General features: G+C 35.6%; 1 protein-coding gene across 1 annotated transcript in view; it reads right to left on the bottom strand.

The window, feature by feature from the left end:
• Nucleotides 1-15,521, bottom strand: part of IPO11 (importin 11) — an 87,854-nt gene that overhangs the window by 34,912 nt on the left and 37,421 nt on the right. The window contains exons 20-26 of the mRNA XM_059833651.1: nucleotides 15,264-15,379; nucleotides 13,601-13,677; nucleotides 7,113-7,192; nucleotides 6,460-6,540; nucleotides 2,787-2,882; nucleotides 1,062-1,175; nucleotides 57-178 (exon numbers count right to left, since the gene is read on the bottom strand). Of these exons, the coding sequence (XP_059689634.1) occupies nucleotides 57-178; nucleotides 1,062-1,175; nucleotides 2,787-2,882; nucleotides 6,460-6,540; nucleotides 7,113-7,192; nucleotides 13,601-13,677; nucleotides 15,264-15,379 (686 nt within the window). The remainder of the gene's footprint in view (nucleotides 1-56; nucleotides 179-1,061; nucleotides 1,176-2,786; nucleotides 2,883-6,459; nucleotides 6,541-7,112; nucleotides 7,193-13,600; nucleotides 13,678-15,263; nucleotides 15,380-15,521) is intronic.

The following is a 15,521-nucleotide window of genomic DNA, read 5'->3' as shown; positions in this document are numbered from 1 at the left end:
AACCATCTTCAGGGCCTTTGAAGCATTCTTATTTAAGGCATTGTACATTTCCTCACCTATTCAATGATGGCAGAAGTGAAAGCAATGCCAAAGCAGAAAGTTTTCTTCTTTCTGGCTGAGTGATGTTATCCATCCGATCAACCCACATTTCAATCATGTTACCAAGAATTTGGTCCAACTGCAATGGGAAACAGAATGTTCCTTTTCATTTATGAGTACTTCAGCATATTTAGAAAATAATTTATTTTCATTTTGCTACAAATTGAATATATTATTCAATCTGGGAAAGACACCTGTATACCTGACAGAAGTAGAAAGCAACGGGTATTTTTAAAATTTTCTGTGACAGTGCTTCCAGGTCCTGAAACACTCCAACCCCCCCATTAATTGTAACCTAGAAGTTAAAAATGCCTTTAATTCATGAATAGAACACTGATTCAGAACACTGAATTACTTCAACAGTTTTCTTAAAACAGTCTAGTACATATAAAGTGTGTGAACCTACTCTGTTTTACCTTCACTGGTGACAAATAAAAAAAAGACTTGTTTTTACCTGTTTGAAAACTATAGTATACCTAAGGATGAGAAAATTACTACATTTCACTTAAAGACATAGTAGAACACTTGTAGCAAAAGAACCTCAGTAATATCATCAGTGAAACTGGAGCTCACTCAACCTGTTACTCCTAAAAACTCACCGGAGAACTAATAGATCATTATCTCTCGTGCAAGATACATCAAGATGGCATAAGGGAAGACATTCTAAGCCTGCAGCACCGTGCAAATTAAAGGGGTTTATATGGCTTATTGTGGGATGCAGCAGGAAGAGAATTTAGAGATTGTGTAAAACTTTTAATTACGTGTTTTAAAGTAATTGTGGGAACATGTAAAACTTGTTTCAGGATGTTCAGGGGAAGGCCCAAAGGAGGGGAAAGGGCCCGTTTCCAAGGTAGACTGGGGAGGAACAAGCATGGAAAACGAAGGGAAAAGTTATTTCAGGTCCAAGGGATGCAAGACATTCACATGCAATCCAGCTGACATAGCAAGATAAAAATCCGTACCTCCTGACCCAATTCACATCCCATCTGGCTCAAAAGCAAGGAAAAAAAACTTGCATTTTGTAGTAGAACTCTACCCATGATCCCCAGATAAGTAGACATCACCACTGGGTATCTCTGAAAGAAAAGTAAATGAAAACAAAGGGGGCTTTGCTTAATTAAGAGGAAAATACTTAACATATAGAGCAGAAATACATGGAAAATACTTTCATGCATCCTTTACATATTTTATTAAATTTGAAATTATAAATTGTAATTTAAAAGCCTCTAAGAACACAAGACTGAGAGAGAAATCATTACCAGCGTTTCTCAATTCTTACAATAGAAAAACTATGGCAAACTCAAAGTCAGTTTCCTCCAAACAGCCAAGACAACTTGTAAGGTGATTTCACTTTAAATTTAAAAACCTGCATCGTAAGGAATAAACAGTATACTGTACTGTTAAAAAATTAATTTCAAAGTTGATTATAGTTCAAAATAACTGTTTACAATTTTAGTAACATTAAGTGCTTAGTATTTTTAAAGTTATTACTTATTTCACTGAGAGTAATTATAATACGTTTACCAATAACTAATTCGCAAGTGTCTCAAAATTAACTGGATACAGTAATAAGCTCATTAGTTTATTATCTTTTGTTATTACTTTCAATTTTAAAAGAAGCTACTGATTTGTCTGAATTAAATTCAGCATCTAGTGATGTAACAGTAAGTATTTTGTAGATTTGCCTACTTGAAAAACAAAATGCCGACATTTACAACATTTATCTGAAAACATTAACCCAGATTAATACCTTTTTGACTAGGGAGCAATGAATTTATTACAGTCTTAAATCAGAAGACATTTTAATAATCCATTCTCCAGTTTTATGTCTTCTTAAACTGCAAACTGTTCAGACAAACTTTTTTGTGTTCTGTACCGCAAAAAGTACATTGCTAAGCAATATTACTTGGCTTAATCTTGGAAATATCTTATTTAACTCAATAAAAATAGAAGCCAAATATTGGTATCTGAAAGTCTTCAACTCTGAAAAAAGCAAAGGTTTTGATCAAAAAAGTCAAAAGCATAGAGAATTCCACCCACTGATTCCGATTTTTTTTTTTCTCCCGCTAGTACTGCAAGGTTCAACACAGTTAAAGCATATTGGATTTTACTCCTTTTTATCCAACATGGAAATTTGTTGAAGGCAAAGAGAGAGAGAAAAGGGAGAACTTAAGACACCTAAGCAAGCAAAAACTTAAAGCCTCTTCTATCTCACAAAAAGCATTCTCACATCCTTCAGCTCTTCATATTAGATAAGTCAATTCGAAAAAGAAGATCAAGTCAATCTCCTCCTTGCACAGTTTGGTTTTCTTTGGTGCAGGTACACTTAAAAAGGAGTAGTACAAGTGTCTTTAAAAAAACCCACCAAAAAACTCGAACACCTACAAAGGATCTAACTAAACATAGAGTCATAGCAACTTATCAGTGTTAGTAGTGAAGGAATGGCAGAATAAAATGTGTTACTTTATTAAAATAAACACTAGATGATAAAATAAGTGATGGATATGTTGCTTTAACTCTCATGCTATGTTACTTTTACAGACTCTGAAAATATGTGTCAAAGCTCTATTAGTTGCTCTTAAAACAAGAGAAAATGCAACATCAATATGATAAAACCAGGCCAGAAAAGAGAAGGTACTTTCCTGATCAAAAGGAAAAGTAGAGAGTAGTTAAAGAGTAACTCTTACCTCCCCATCTATAATTCCCCTGAATATTGATGGCAGAAGGGGTTGAAACATTTGAGGACCCAAAACAGGGTTTACTTTTAGGACATTTTCCACAACCTTAAGAAAAAAAGTAAATTAGACATTTAGTAAAGTACATTTAAAAATCTTAACTGAAGCCTTGAAACTACGTATACTGGTCTATATATGTAAAGTCCTGGTAGGATGCTTCCCATTAAATACCAGCAAACCCCAGGATTGCTGAAAGTATATTCTAGTGAAGTACCCTACAAACCTGAGCTGCATAATGGACCCGATGAAAACTGACATGCCAAGTGAAACCCACCTAGTCAAACACCTCCTCATCAGCCTCCTCCTGGCTCTGGCAAAGCTGATGAGGTGAGTTGGAAGGCAGGACCTTGATAAGGCTCCAGGAAAAGTAGCTTGATGAGGTGGGTTGGCAGGGAGGAGTACCAGCAGTTTAAGGCTTATTTCCATACTTTTGACCTGACACTGTTTTGAAGAACCATTGATTAGGACCTACCATCTCTTTGCAGGTGGTCAAGTAACCACAAGTGCTCTCAGATCTGCTATTCTCAGTACCCTGCTTTGGTTCCCAGTTTTTACGTTCTTTACCCTTTGCTTCTCAGCTCTTTCTTTCCTCCATGAGCTGTTCCCTGAAGTAATTTTTTTTCCTGTGTTCTTCAGGTGTTCTTTCGCACAGCTGTTTGGGCTCTCCCCGTGTATGAAGATGGAGAGGGGAAGAAGCTGTGAGAAAAATGGACCAATACCTGTTCATTCCTATGGGTTGTAAGGACAAAGACCACACACCTATACGCTGATGTGTATAAAGCATATAAAGGTATCTCCCTTAAACACTCTTCTCAGTCTCCACCTACTTTCAGCTCAGAGGGACTTCCACAAGGAAGCAGTCTTCTGTGCTCTTGTCCAGTCTCCCCTAAATCTTTTTTTCTCTTTGAACCTTGTTCCTACTAGCTTCATTTAATGCCCTCTATTTCTTGCCTTGAGAGAGAGAGAGATGTTAAGCAGTTGACCCCTTTCAATGCCTCTCAATTTTGTAGACCATTAATATACTGTTATATGAAGATGAACATAACTTTTACCCCACTCATCTTTTCCTGGTACTGGAAGTTTTTGCCAACTCTTTTGTTCCTTGTACAGTCTTTTCAAACCTTTTATTGTCTGTCTCAGATAACCAGAAAATCAAATCACAGCAAGCCTCAACAATCTTGTGATAAATCATCTTATCCGTCCAGATTAGCGTTTTTCAATCTTACCCATTTATTTATTGTTCTAATGTCTATTTTCAATCCAGCCAAAGCTGTTTGTAGGAAAATATTTCAGAGAACACTCCCAGGTGTTTCTGTTCCCAGTATTTATCTTAGGGGCTTTTTGTTTAACAAGTCAGTGTAGTGATGCCTGACAAAACATTTTCCTTTTTGTAAAAATACTCACACTGATTATAGCTCAGTTATTCCTCTGGAAGCAAGTAGGCATACTAGGAAGGTGTTCAAAGTATACTGGGCAAACTTTGTGGTTCATGCCAGGCCACAATGGGAGCCAAGTAAATAAATGATACTATATTAGCAGCATCATTCCATTTTAGAGATCTGATAAAAAGCTGTTGCATCAAACATTTGCCCAACTATAGACTCTAAATAATAGTATTGATAGAGAGGTATGATATTTTAAATTCCAGAACTAAAGTCCTTAAGCTCCTCACAGCAGAAATTACAAACACGGAGGACTATCAACTTCTCCTGTTGTTTTCTGTCCTGGGATTCTGCAAACAGTTGTGCAAATGCACCAAAGAGGTAGATGGGATCTAACTTTTTTCCTCCATTACATTTGTAATGAATTGAATTCAAGTCCAAGTTTTTATAAGCAACAGAGTTCCCAGTTAGTGCAGCCACGGGAACCGTTAAGTAGTAATACATTACAGTTACTACTCAACTATCTTTCAGTGCATACTCCAATTTTATTTCCTGAAATTCTTCAAAAGGCACATTTAAAGTATCATGCTTAATATTTCAAAAGCTTATGAATTTCATAACATCTCTTTCATAATACCATTTGAAGTTTGTGAGAAAATAGGGGGTTTAGTACTTTGAAAAACCTCTAGCAACACTGTTTTAGCAGTTGTTGCCATTAAAAAAACAACTTATGACAAAAGCAAAGACTGTTTGAACACTATGTCATGGTATAAATGCAAGTACGCTACAAAAAGGAATGTGACAGAGAGCACATAGAGACAATAGTCAATAAAGATTGGAAAAGCTTGGCTCGAGACCTATTAGGTTCTAGTGGTCATACAGAAATGCAGAAAAAAATAAGTTAATCTTGATCATTTGGTGCTTATTTAATCATAAAATCACCTAAACAGTTTTTATAGTAATACACATATGTATGCAGACTTATTACATAACACTTATCTTGCCAGTTTTTCAAATGTGCAGTTACAAAAATAGAACTGCATCATTATTTTTCTTATTGGTATTGAATACTAAAAAGGAAAAATAATATTAAAAAAATCAGTAGATATAATGTTATTATTACTGTTTGCATTAGTAAAGGGATCAATACTGGTTGATAATGTACAGACAAAACTCAGATTTGGATGGCTAGATACAATAATTAGATAATTACCTTTGCACATTTTAATAAGAAACACTCAAAACAAACCTAGATTATTAACACACAAGTATGATTTTGAGTTTAGGTTGAATAATTTCTTAATGTTGCGTTTTTGTCCGAATAATGAATTTTTTTCTGAATTCTGAACCTAGCTGAAAAGTGAATTAGGACAACTCTTAAAACTTATTAATCAGATTGATTTTACCCTTTTATTTTGTAATTAGAAGTGTATCTTTCATGTTACACTGTGGTACTCTTCTCCATTCTAAAATTCAATTAGAAATAAACAACTTTGATTAGCTTTCTACAACTTCCATGAGTCCACTGATAGCCAAAGATTAAATTAAGTCACTTTGATCCAAACATAATCCTTGTTTTGCAACTCAGTGCTCTCAAGATTTTCTATACATAGCAGTATTTTTGCAATGCACTGATTGGTCATCCGGCTGTTTAAGTGTGCTGTTGCCAGGCTGTAGGAAAAACTATTACATGAAGATACAAGCCCTCACTAACCACCTTTCTGTAGGAATATAGAAAATACTAGTACCTGCAAAATAATCTAGAAAATTCTAGTATCTAGAAAATAATTAAATGCAAAAGATACCAGGGACTCTTAATCTAAATGCATCTATACAAAGAGGACTCAAAGTAGCTTAGAGCTCATTTGCCTAAGGACAATGCTTTGGCATCGCATGAAGTAATGAAAACATTGCAGAAAGGGTATAGGAACAGTGTGTTAGGTGATTATCTTCTAGGGTGCTCTATTTAAGGCTATACTAACGTTCTCTTGGGAAAAGTAGTATTTTTAAAAAATACACGTGTGTGTGTATATACGCACTTTCTATACACACACACACACACTTTAAATATGTAGTTCAAAACACCACTGACTCCAATGTCAATGTGTGGTAAATAAGCTCTTTTCTTCTACATGTTCTGCGTTCATCATACTTGAAAATACTACTCCAACCTGACAAAACACTGACAAGAATAATGGATGTACAGAGCTGAATATCTAGGTATTATTTGCATTACACTCTACCTTTAAAACTTGAACTTGACCTTCAGTAGTTATGTCCTTCAAAAGTTCACAAAATGACCGGCATAACTCCGCAGCATACATCTGCAATTAAATGAAAAAGACGATATTATGCAAACATGTTTTATATCAATGTACATATTTCAAACCTCAACACACAAGGCATTACATATGCCCAAAGACCCAGCCTCTCTTCAAAGATTATATTTGCTGAAGTGCTTGTATTTCCTCAACTAATTAAAATGTAATCTAAGCATTTTATTGTGTTTTTAACATTGCAAGTTTTTTAAACAATCAATCTCAATGAATACAATACCTCTAGTTCAATTCTTGCTAGTATTTATTATCATGATTTTAATCTGGTAGCATAATTAAAGTAACTATTACTACCCCCGCATAGGACCTTTTCAGGTACCAAAGTACTAAAGCAATCCACAAAACATTAATTCTAAATAATAATCTTTCTCAAATCTCATATGATTGAGTGTCCACCATGTGCCATAAGGAGATAACATTAGAACAGTATGCTTGTAGACACATAAATGAAAAAAGTATAAATGTTCGTGTGTACAATATTTTCCAACATGAGAGAAAAAAATAGTTTGCCAGTAGGGAACTAAGGTGCTAATACGAATCTTTATATAATGGTAACATACCTGTAAAAATTCAGATGACGATAAGAAAATATAAGCATTGATGATCTTAAAGCAATTTTTGAGGTTTTCTGAACTCAGCTCTGGGAAAAAAGAAATCACAATTCAGAACCTCATCAACAAACTGAAGTACAACTAGAACGATTCACTTCTAAAAGTCTTTTTCCTCAAGCAGCTTCTAAGTGCCAAGATGCCTACTAATAGCAAAAAGTTATCTTAGCTTCAGTACCATTTAGGTTCTGTCTCCCTGCCAGAGACAATAACAAAAGAGGGATGATAACAGCTCTCATGTTCTCAAATGGAAGCAAAAGTTTTCTTACAATCTCAAAAGCCAATGCTAATAAAAAAAAAAAAAGTCAAGTTTTGGATGTGATAGTGGGCTAAGAAGATAGTAAAGACGGAACAAATGAAACACATACTTAAGAGACCTGCAATTACTGATAAATGATCTCTCTCACATTTGAGTCACGAAATGCTGAGTAGAAAGAGTGAAATAAAGATTGTAGTTCTGCTCTTCTGACCCTGGTGCCACATCAAACGGCATTGAGCTTTTGGACTGAAACACACTGAGCTTTAGGCCATACCTTGAGTATTTCAGTAAGGAAGGCATACTCAATTTAAGAGACAGATATACACAGGAGATGGTATGCAGCAGCAGTTTGAAGAGAGAAAAAAAACATCCTCAGGCAGTACCTGTAAGACTTTTTTTAAAAAATCGCTCCAGAACATCTAAACACAATTCATAGCAAAACAAAATGTTTCAAGGTTTCACATGGAGGTTGATACTAGTGCAGAAAGACAACTGCCCTCATTGACTGAAAAATAAACAGAAGACCAAAAAACAAAGGGTTTGCTAAATTTTCTTAAAACCAGTTTGGGAGACAGACTATTCTTGGTAAAATAAGTGGACTTCTGCTCCACCACTTTTAATTAATATTCCAATAAAATCATAATACAGAGCCAAAAGGAAAATACTTTTATACAAGTTTTAAATAAAATTCCTTACCAGATTAAACTAACACCAGCAGCTGACTAAGACCTCATACATCTTCCATGGATTACATGAATACAACCTGTATGAAAGTGTGGCTTACACCTAGTGATGGTCATATAGAAAAATTTCCACAAAAAATATCACATGACAGAAACTATGGCTGGTTTATCATTATAACATCTGAAAGGTTCTGGGGAGTTTTAGCATTTAGAAAGAACATCAATGCTCCTGTCACCTGACATGGCCATTGGACAGCTTTGAATGCATGACTACTTTCATATGTCAGTGCTTGGACAGGTCATGTCTTGTTATCACTTATTTTGAATATTTACTATCTTGACTTGAAAAGAGATGATTTTTCACCTATCCATCCAATATCTTCATCAAAAGATCCCAATACATCTATAAATTAGCTTTAGTAGCATATTACTAGTGTTACACATTTCTTGAAGTTACTGCATTCTCCTTACAGGTCTGCATTTTTTTTTTCTTCTTACTGGATACAACCATATTTTAAGTTTCAGACACTGATGCGGTAGACAATTTGCACGGAAGTGCTCATATAAACACCAAGTGCTACCAAGCTTTCCATAACTTTCCATGCTGTGATTCTGTGATAACGGATACAAAGGTAATAAAGTACTAGTAGCAAAATTGCAAGAAGTAAGTTATTTCACACCAGAAGGAAAAAACAGATAAGACAGATGCCGTGGAAACGACAGAATTTCAGTCACTCATTTCTGCATAAAGCTCAATGTTTAGTAAAAGGATTTTTCTGGAAAGATACCACCTTCAACTGATTACATTTAAAAAACAGTTATGCATCAATTCTCTTCCCAGGTTTTCCTGAATCAAACATATCTTTTTCTGAGTTAATTAATGAGCTCCTCTGGGTTTTGTTGGGGATCAGAGGAATTATTCCAGTTCCAGTAACTTGCTTTTTGCCATTACCTTTAAGAGTACAGCACAGGCACATTAAACCTGATGCTTCTTGAAACAGGTATGTCTTGACTTTGACCATATTCCCAACCTGAAATTGTATCAGGTTCAACTGTCATTTTAAAAAGCCTCAGTGCAGAAATGCATCCATCCTCAGAATTAATGCATTCCTCATTCCACATTATTCAGTCTGCTGCACCAAGAAATGGATTAAAGAACCTCTGCAACCCCTCTATAGGGCAATTATATTTCAACAGAATTTAAACATTAGCAGCAATGCTGACATGAAAACCAAATATGACAATTATGCTGTGAACGATTGTCAGTGATAGCACCACAATCTTTGAAGAAAGGTCAGTTATGCAAGTGAAATCAAGCCTATCAAATGCAGCATTCTACTCCTGTATCTTTAAGCATAGCACTGATTATTTTAAAAGGCAAATCTAATTGATTTGTACAACTCCTCTGACATCCATTTCCAACAGGAGTAGTATTCTGCAATGGACATAAAAAGCACTTTTCAAAAGGAGAAATATATCTGGAAAGGAACAACTACATATTACTTTCAGACTAGTTAAAAAAGAAAAATGAAAAACATTTCTATATTTTTGCCCTTTCAGTTGACTGTTAAAAATTTAAGAGACATCACTGCACTGACATACACCTATGGCGACATACGCTACAGGCCTGTGACATGGCCATGACAAAGGCATGTTCAAATAATGAAAAGCCTAGTATGAATGAATCACTAAAAAAAAAATTATTAACTAAATCTCAAACCAATTTTTTATGCATCACACATTGGAATTGCTTGCCAACTGATAAGCATGTTTTAAAAAAAAATCTCCTAAAAGATGCAGGAGAAGCAATGGCAAGCAATTACTTCTCTAAGCTGTAAATTTAAGCTAGGAATGAAAGTCAAAGAATGCTGAAGGTATATTCTTGTCAACAAGAATTCTTACTCTCTTGTTGGCTCTGGCAGAGAAAGCACGAGAGGAGGCAGCACAGAGGCCTTCAAAGTTCGGGTTTCTAAAGTATTACTGGTGTGCCAGGAAGTAATGATAGACAAGCAAGTGCTTGTGCAGTACATAGTCTTGGCAAGCATCTCTAGAGCACTGAAAAAATTGTGCAACAGATGATATATCCATTTGCAGTCATCTAAACATGCATTCACCAACAGGAAAAAAAACCCAGAGCAGCACCTTTCTATTAAGTGATATCCATAGCACACTTCAAAAATTACCAGACATAATTTGCACACAGTGTACCTCATTCAGCTTTATATCACTTTGCTGAAGAAAACGTACAGTTATAACACAAAAATCATAAATCAAGTTTTGTACTTTGATGATTAAGCTGAACTCCCAAATCCAATGGGAAACACTAGATGCTCAAAGAGCTCTTAAGGATCCTGAATCAGAACCATCAATTATCACTGCGCACCTCCTGAATTTTCTGACAAAATACTGTGTACAGCCACAATCAAGTCCCACAGGACCTTGCCCACAAAGGCAATTAATGCAAAGCAAAAGCTACAACACAATAAATAACCAACAACCTGAGTAATACACAGTCCGGCCTATTGTCTGTACCTCCTTAAACATAACCAAACCATCTACTTCTATATAAACGGTTACCAATATTATTTTCCACAGTCCCTTTTGGTCTGACTTATCAAAGCTGCACTGTATCTATTTACATACACTGTTCAATTCCCACAGAAGTTTGTCCCCTATTATTGTATATGAATACCTCTAAGAAGTAACATTTATGCAAGGCTTAAAAATGCTATAATCTGGCCGTGAAGAAGATAAAACATCTCCCTCTCTAGCTTGATGACTTCTTGCCACATCTGTTTCCTCCCCTTCAGCAGGACAGTTCCAAGAATCTCATGTATGAACTTCTTCTCTCCCTCCTTTCCAGCTCTTCTAGTTCAGCCATGCTGACCTTTAATAGGACATTTTTTCTGAAGGACTTAACCAGAAAAAGCTACATTACCCATATATTAGAGTAATTCCATACAGTAAGAATAAATTCAGAAACTAAAGGTCAGAAGGTTCATAGAAGGTTCATATTCCTTATACTGTGTTTTTAACAAAATCATTTTCTGGAGCACCTTGTTGCTAGTTGTCCACCCTGCTCCAAAAGACATAAGCCAGGCAGTCATCTACTCAGAACTTCCCTTCACCAGATCTGCCCTTTGGCTTCCACTTTGATAACTTGGGACTGAATTGAGAACCAGTCTCAGAGAGATTTTCTGTTTTGCCTTATCTCAGACAGTTAAGGGACACAAGGCTTTACAATTTTGTAACTTTAAATTTGAGGATCTCAAAATCTGAATGGATTTCTGCATTTGTCCAACTGAAAACAGCAGAACTCCCAGTTAAGACACCTTGTCCTGACAGCTACATCACCGTGGTGAGAAGGATAGGAAGTGTTTGTTTTTAAGTGCTGGGAGTTTCAGGTGAATACTGCCACTTGTATACTGGAGAAACTGTACTACAGAACTAAGACTGAACGGTTACTTAAATTAACTTGCACAGCTGATCATCACTGATCCATACATTTTTTCTGCAAGGGGATGCAGCTTAAACGGTGCTGTTGCTCTGTATCTATTTACATACACTGTTCAATTCCCACAGAAGTATCCCTTCTTCAAGCATACTGAATGAATGAAGTAGCTGCCTGAGGGGTACTGGATGGTGGTGTTGTACTGTTTTTATAACTACCAAGTTTTAAAATAAAGTTAGCACTAAACCAAGATTCAAGCTCTATTTCAACATCACAGTGCCACAGCTATGTTGTGTAGAGGCTGTCCAGCTAGATTCTCCTGACGTAAACAGAAGGGAATTCCAGGCAAAGAGCATACCAGAATGGTTTCCACTCTCTGGCAAAATGCGCACCATTTTGGCCGACAGCAATCAAAATGTTTGACTGACATGACACTCAGAAAACAAGTTTCTCAGAAAAATGCTGCTGTAAAGTAGTACCAGAAGTCTATATGAGGAAATCAGTCTATGATTACACATCAGCTACTGTGGTTTTGCCATACACCCCCATCCTTGATTAAAAAAACCCAAACAATTTGACATAAGTGTTTCAAGCCTCACTGTAAGGAAAACCTACCCAGCTTAACTGTACTACTTGCTCTACTACCATCATACAACAGCTTTCATTTTTCAGAACAAGGAACATTTTCCTAAGGATTTGTTTTTTCCAAAGGAGAGCATCACTATTCTCCAGGATTCATTCATGAAATAAGGAAATTGTTACAAGTGTAGAATATTCCTGAATACCTCCACTTCTTGTTAGAAGAGTATGCCAAGGTTTCCATTCATACTCATCTCTACCCTGGAAAGCATCACATGAGGACTAGCGAGGACAGGGGGTGGGGAGAAAATAGCAGTAGCAAATGTAAACAAGTCACAAATACAGAGTAGTTCTGAATTTAACTACAGCAGATCGGCAGTGTGACACAACTACGAAAATCACAACCATTTGTATAGTGCAAGCTTCCTACAGCGGATACTATCTACTACTAACAGAACAAGAAGGAGGAAGGGTAGGTGTGTAGATATGAATGAAGACAAATAGTAAGTATCTGGCAGCTACGGTACCTAAGAGGTAACTCTGGAGTTAAATACTAAAACCACTACAAAACACTACTTTTCTGAGCAGTTTTGTCATTAGAGATCTAGTATACACAGAGAAATAACAGAAGGCACCTTCTTGCACCTACCCACCATAATATAACTTTCTGTTGACCTTTAGTCAAAATAAAATATTAAGTCCTGAAAACATTAAAAAGCTAACTTCCGTAATTCTATAAACACATTCCTCTAGAAAATGAATCCATTTGCTGTATTAGTTCTACAACCTACAAAAGCACAGCTAAAGATTTCATTACACAAAACCATATTTACATAATAAAATTAAAACAAAACTTTAATACTCCCTTTAATTACAAAGCAAAAGCACCCCAAATATCAGTATTTCCTAAGCAATGAATCTTAATCCTCACTAATAAGTTTGTATTTTGTTAACAATTCAGGCAAAAGTACTGCTTTTAATTTCAGCACTGCTTGACCGATATGCTTATAGACCTATTTAGGTAGTTTGAAAACATCCTACATAGTTATTAACTGAATAATTGAAAAGCTAATAATGGAAACTTCAATTCTTCAGACTAGAAATGATCATTCCGGTTGTACACAGAAGAGGCAAGTATTCCATATAACCAGTATCACTAAAACTCAGGACATTTGGTGTTAAATATCAGGAACTTCCTAAGAAAACCTCTGAAATGATAAACTGAAATTTGCCTTGTCTTTTGGGTACAAAGCAGCTTCAATTTATTAAAACAGAGAACTAGGATAAGCAGATAATAAATTTTAAAGAAGATGGGAATGTCAAACAATAAAAAACTGTTCTTCATTTTTTAATAGCTACAATTTTGCAAGCTCCCTTAGTTCTTCTAGCCACAGCAGCATTACTTAATGTACAAACAACACAAACAATAGAAAAAAAACCCCAGAAATTTTATTAGTAAAAGACTTACCAAGAAGGGCAGACATGTTCTGAAACACTCTCAGGAGCTCAGGTGTAAGACATGGACTGTTCTCCAACGTCACTAACCTAACAATAGATGAAGCAAAATATTTAAGATGACCTATGAATAACGCTGAGCAATCATTTTGACAGATGTAAAACATTATAACTTCTAGTAACCATCTATGTGATCTTTAAATAATGTGTAACAATTACTTCAAGCATATTTCAAGTGCAGCAGTAGTCCTTACAACACACCCATCAGTATAGGCATGGGTATTGCTAAGGTAGAAAAAGAAAGAAAAACGTGCTACTGTCTTCTTATAAAGACAACGTAACCTCTAAAGGCAGTAATGAGAATGTCTAAGTACCCAACTTGGGAACTCAGAGAAGGTGGGTAGAGAGGAATATTCATGGCATAAGGACAACGCATGTAGCGCTCTACACCTCAGAGGAGCAGCTGTGGTGGCAACCAGCTCAAACTTTTACTTTTTTTTTTTTTTTCTTTCTTGGAGGTCTGAAATTATGCATTGATTACCATACATAAAAGCATAACTATATGCTCAGCATTGTTTGTACCAATTTAAGATTCCTGAGCTTTGACAAAAGTAGCTATAAATTAAATACATACTTAAAGCCACAGCAACACATTTCAGTTTGTTCCTAGATCTTAGGTGTGGGATTACTGTATTTAAATAACATTTCTGATTATGTGAAGTATCTTAGCTCTTCTCTTGGTCTTGGTTCAAGAAGCCATTAGAGTCCCAACTGTCTCTGCCAGCTCCATCCAGATTCCTCTGATGCTCTAGGACATATTAAAATATCATTCTTCTGCATAGGCATCAGAATAACAACCTCAAGATCAGTATTAAGAAGATAAAAAAGTTCTGAACTGATACATTAAAAAGGTCCCTGTCTTAAATTTTGTGAAGGTGTTGCACTTCAACTTGCTGCCCCACCACCAACAGCATTATAAATCTCAGTTTTGCTGCACATAGAACAGATCATTTGTACGTTAAGTATTTGTAATTCAAATGCCCATCTACAATTTAGAACAAAGGAATCCTTCACTATTTCAAGACAAACTCAGTATATTCCTATTCTACAGGAAAGATATGTGCTGAATTCAGTCCAGGTAACAGTTTCCTCCTCCTAAGAGTGTCAGCTGCACCAGAAACAAACAAATTAGGCTCATGGCAAACTGATCACAGTGCCACTTCTTGTCTAATGTTCAGTCACTAAATAGCTTGAGCTCTGGAAAATGACTTCTACATTTTACCCTTGTAAACTCGCCATCTCTTCCAGCAACCAGCTCTGAGAACCATTGGGTAATTGTGCTCCCAAAGTCAAGCACCTCAAATTTTTCATTTAGCATGCACAGTATAGTGAGTCTAGACTTTCTGTCTTTCTGTTCATCATCACAGCAGAACTGTATTCACTATCAACTGCCTGAAAATTGATTCCCTACTCAGTTATTTTTAATTGTGTTTCTTTTATTAACTTCCTAACCCCATCTCTTCTGAGAAAAGGTATGATATAGATGATGTCAAGGTAAGATAACAAGAACGGACAAATTCTTAATATAGTCAAAGTTTTTTTACATCTTTTTTTTTTATTCTGCGGCTACAAAAACAACATTTTAAAAATTAGAAACTTGTAATGAACATTCTTACCACAACTCTAAACCATCTTCCAGAAGATAGACATGTGGAGGCTGAGAAACATCCGTACTTAGCTGAATAACTGGAAGTAGAAAAGGATAGAGATTTTTGCTGTCTGCTCCCAGTCCCTATAAAAGTAAATAAAAAATGTAAAATACTTCAAAAACCTCAAATAAAGCATTTCAAGAATAGCACTGAAAAAGATCTGTGATGTTGTTCTATTCACATAATGTAAACATGCATTCAAGAAATCAAAAGGTTGAACTTGCA

This window comes from Gavia stellata, chromosome Z, assembly GCF_030936135.1.
Source record: "Gavia stellata isolate bGavSte3 chromosome Z, bGavSte3.hap2, whole genome shotgun sequence".
NCBI lineage: Eukaryota > Metazoa > Chordata > Aves > Gaviiformes > Gaviidae > Gavia > Gavia stellata.
Note: the sequence above shows the minus strand (reverse complement) of the source record. Positions and strands in the feature narration are given on the sequence as shown.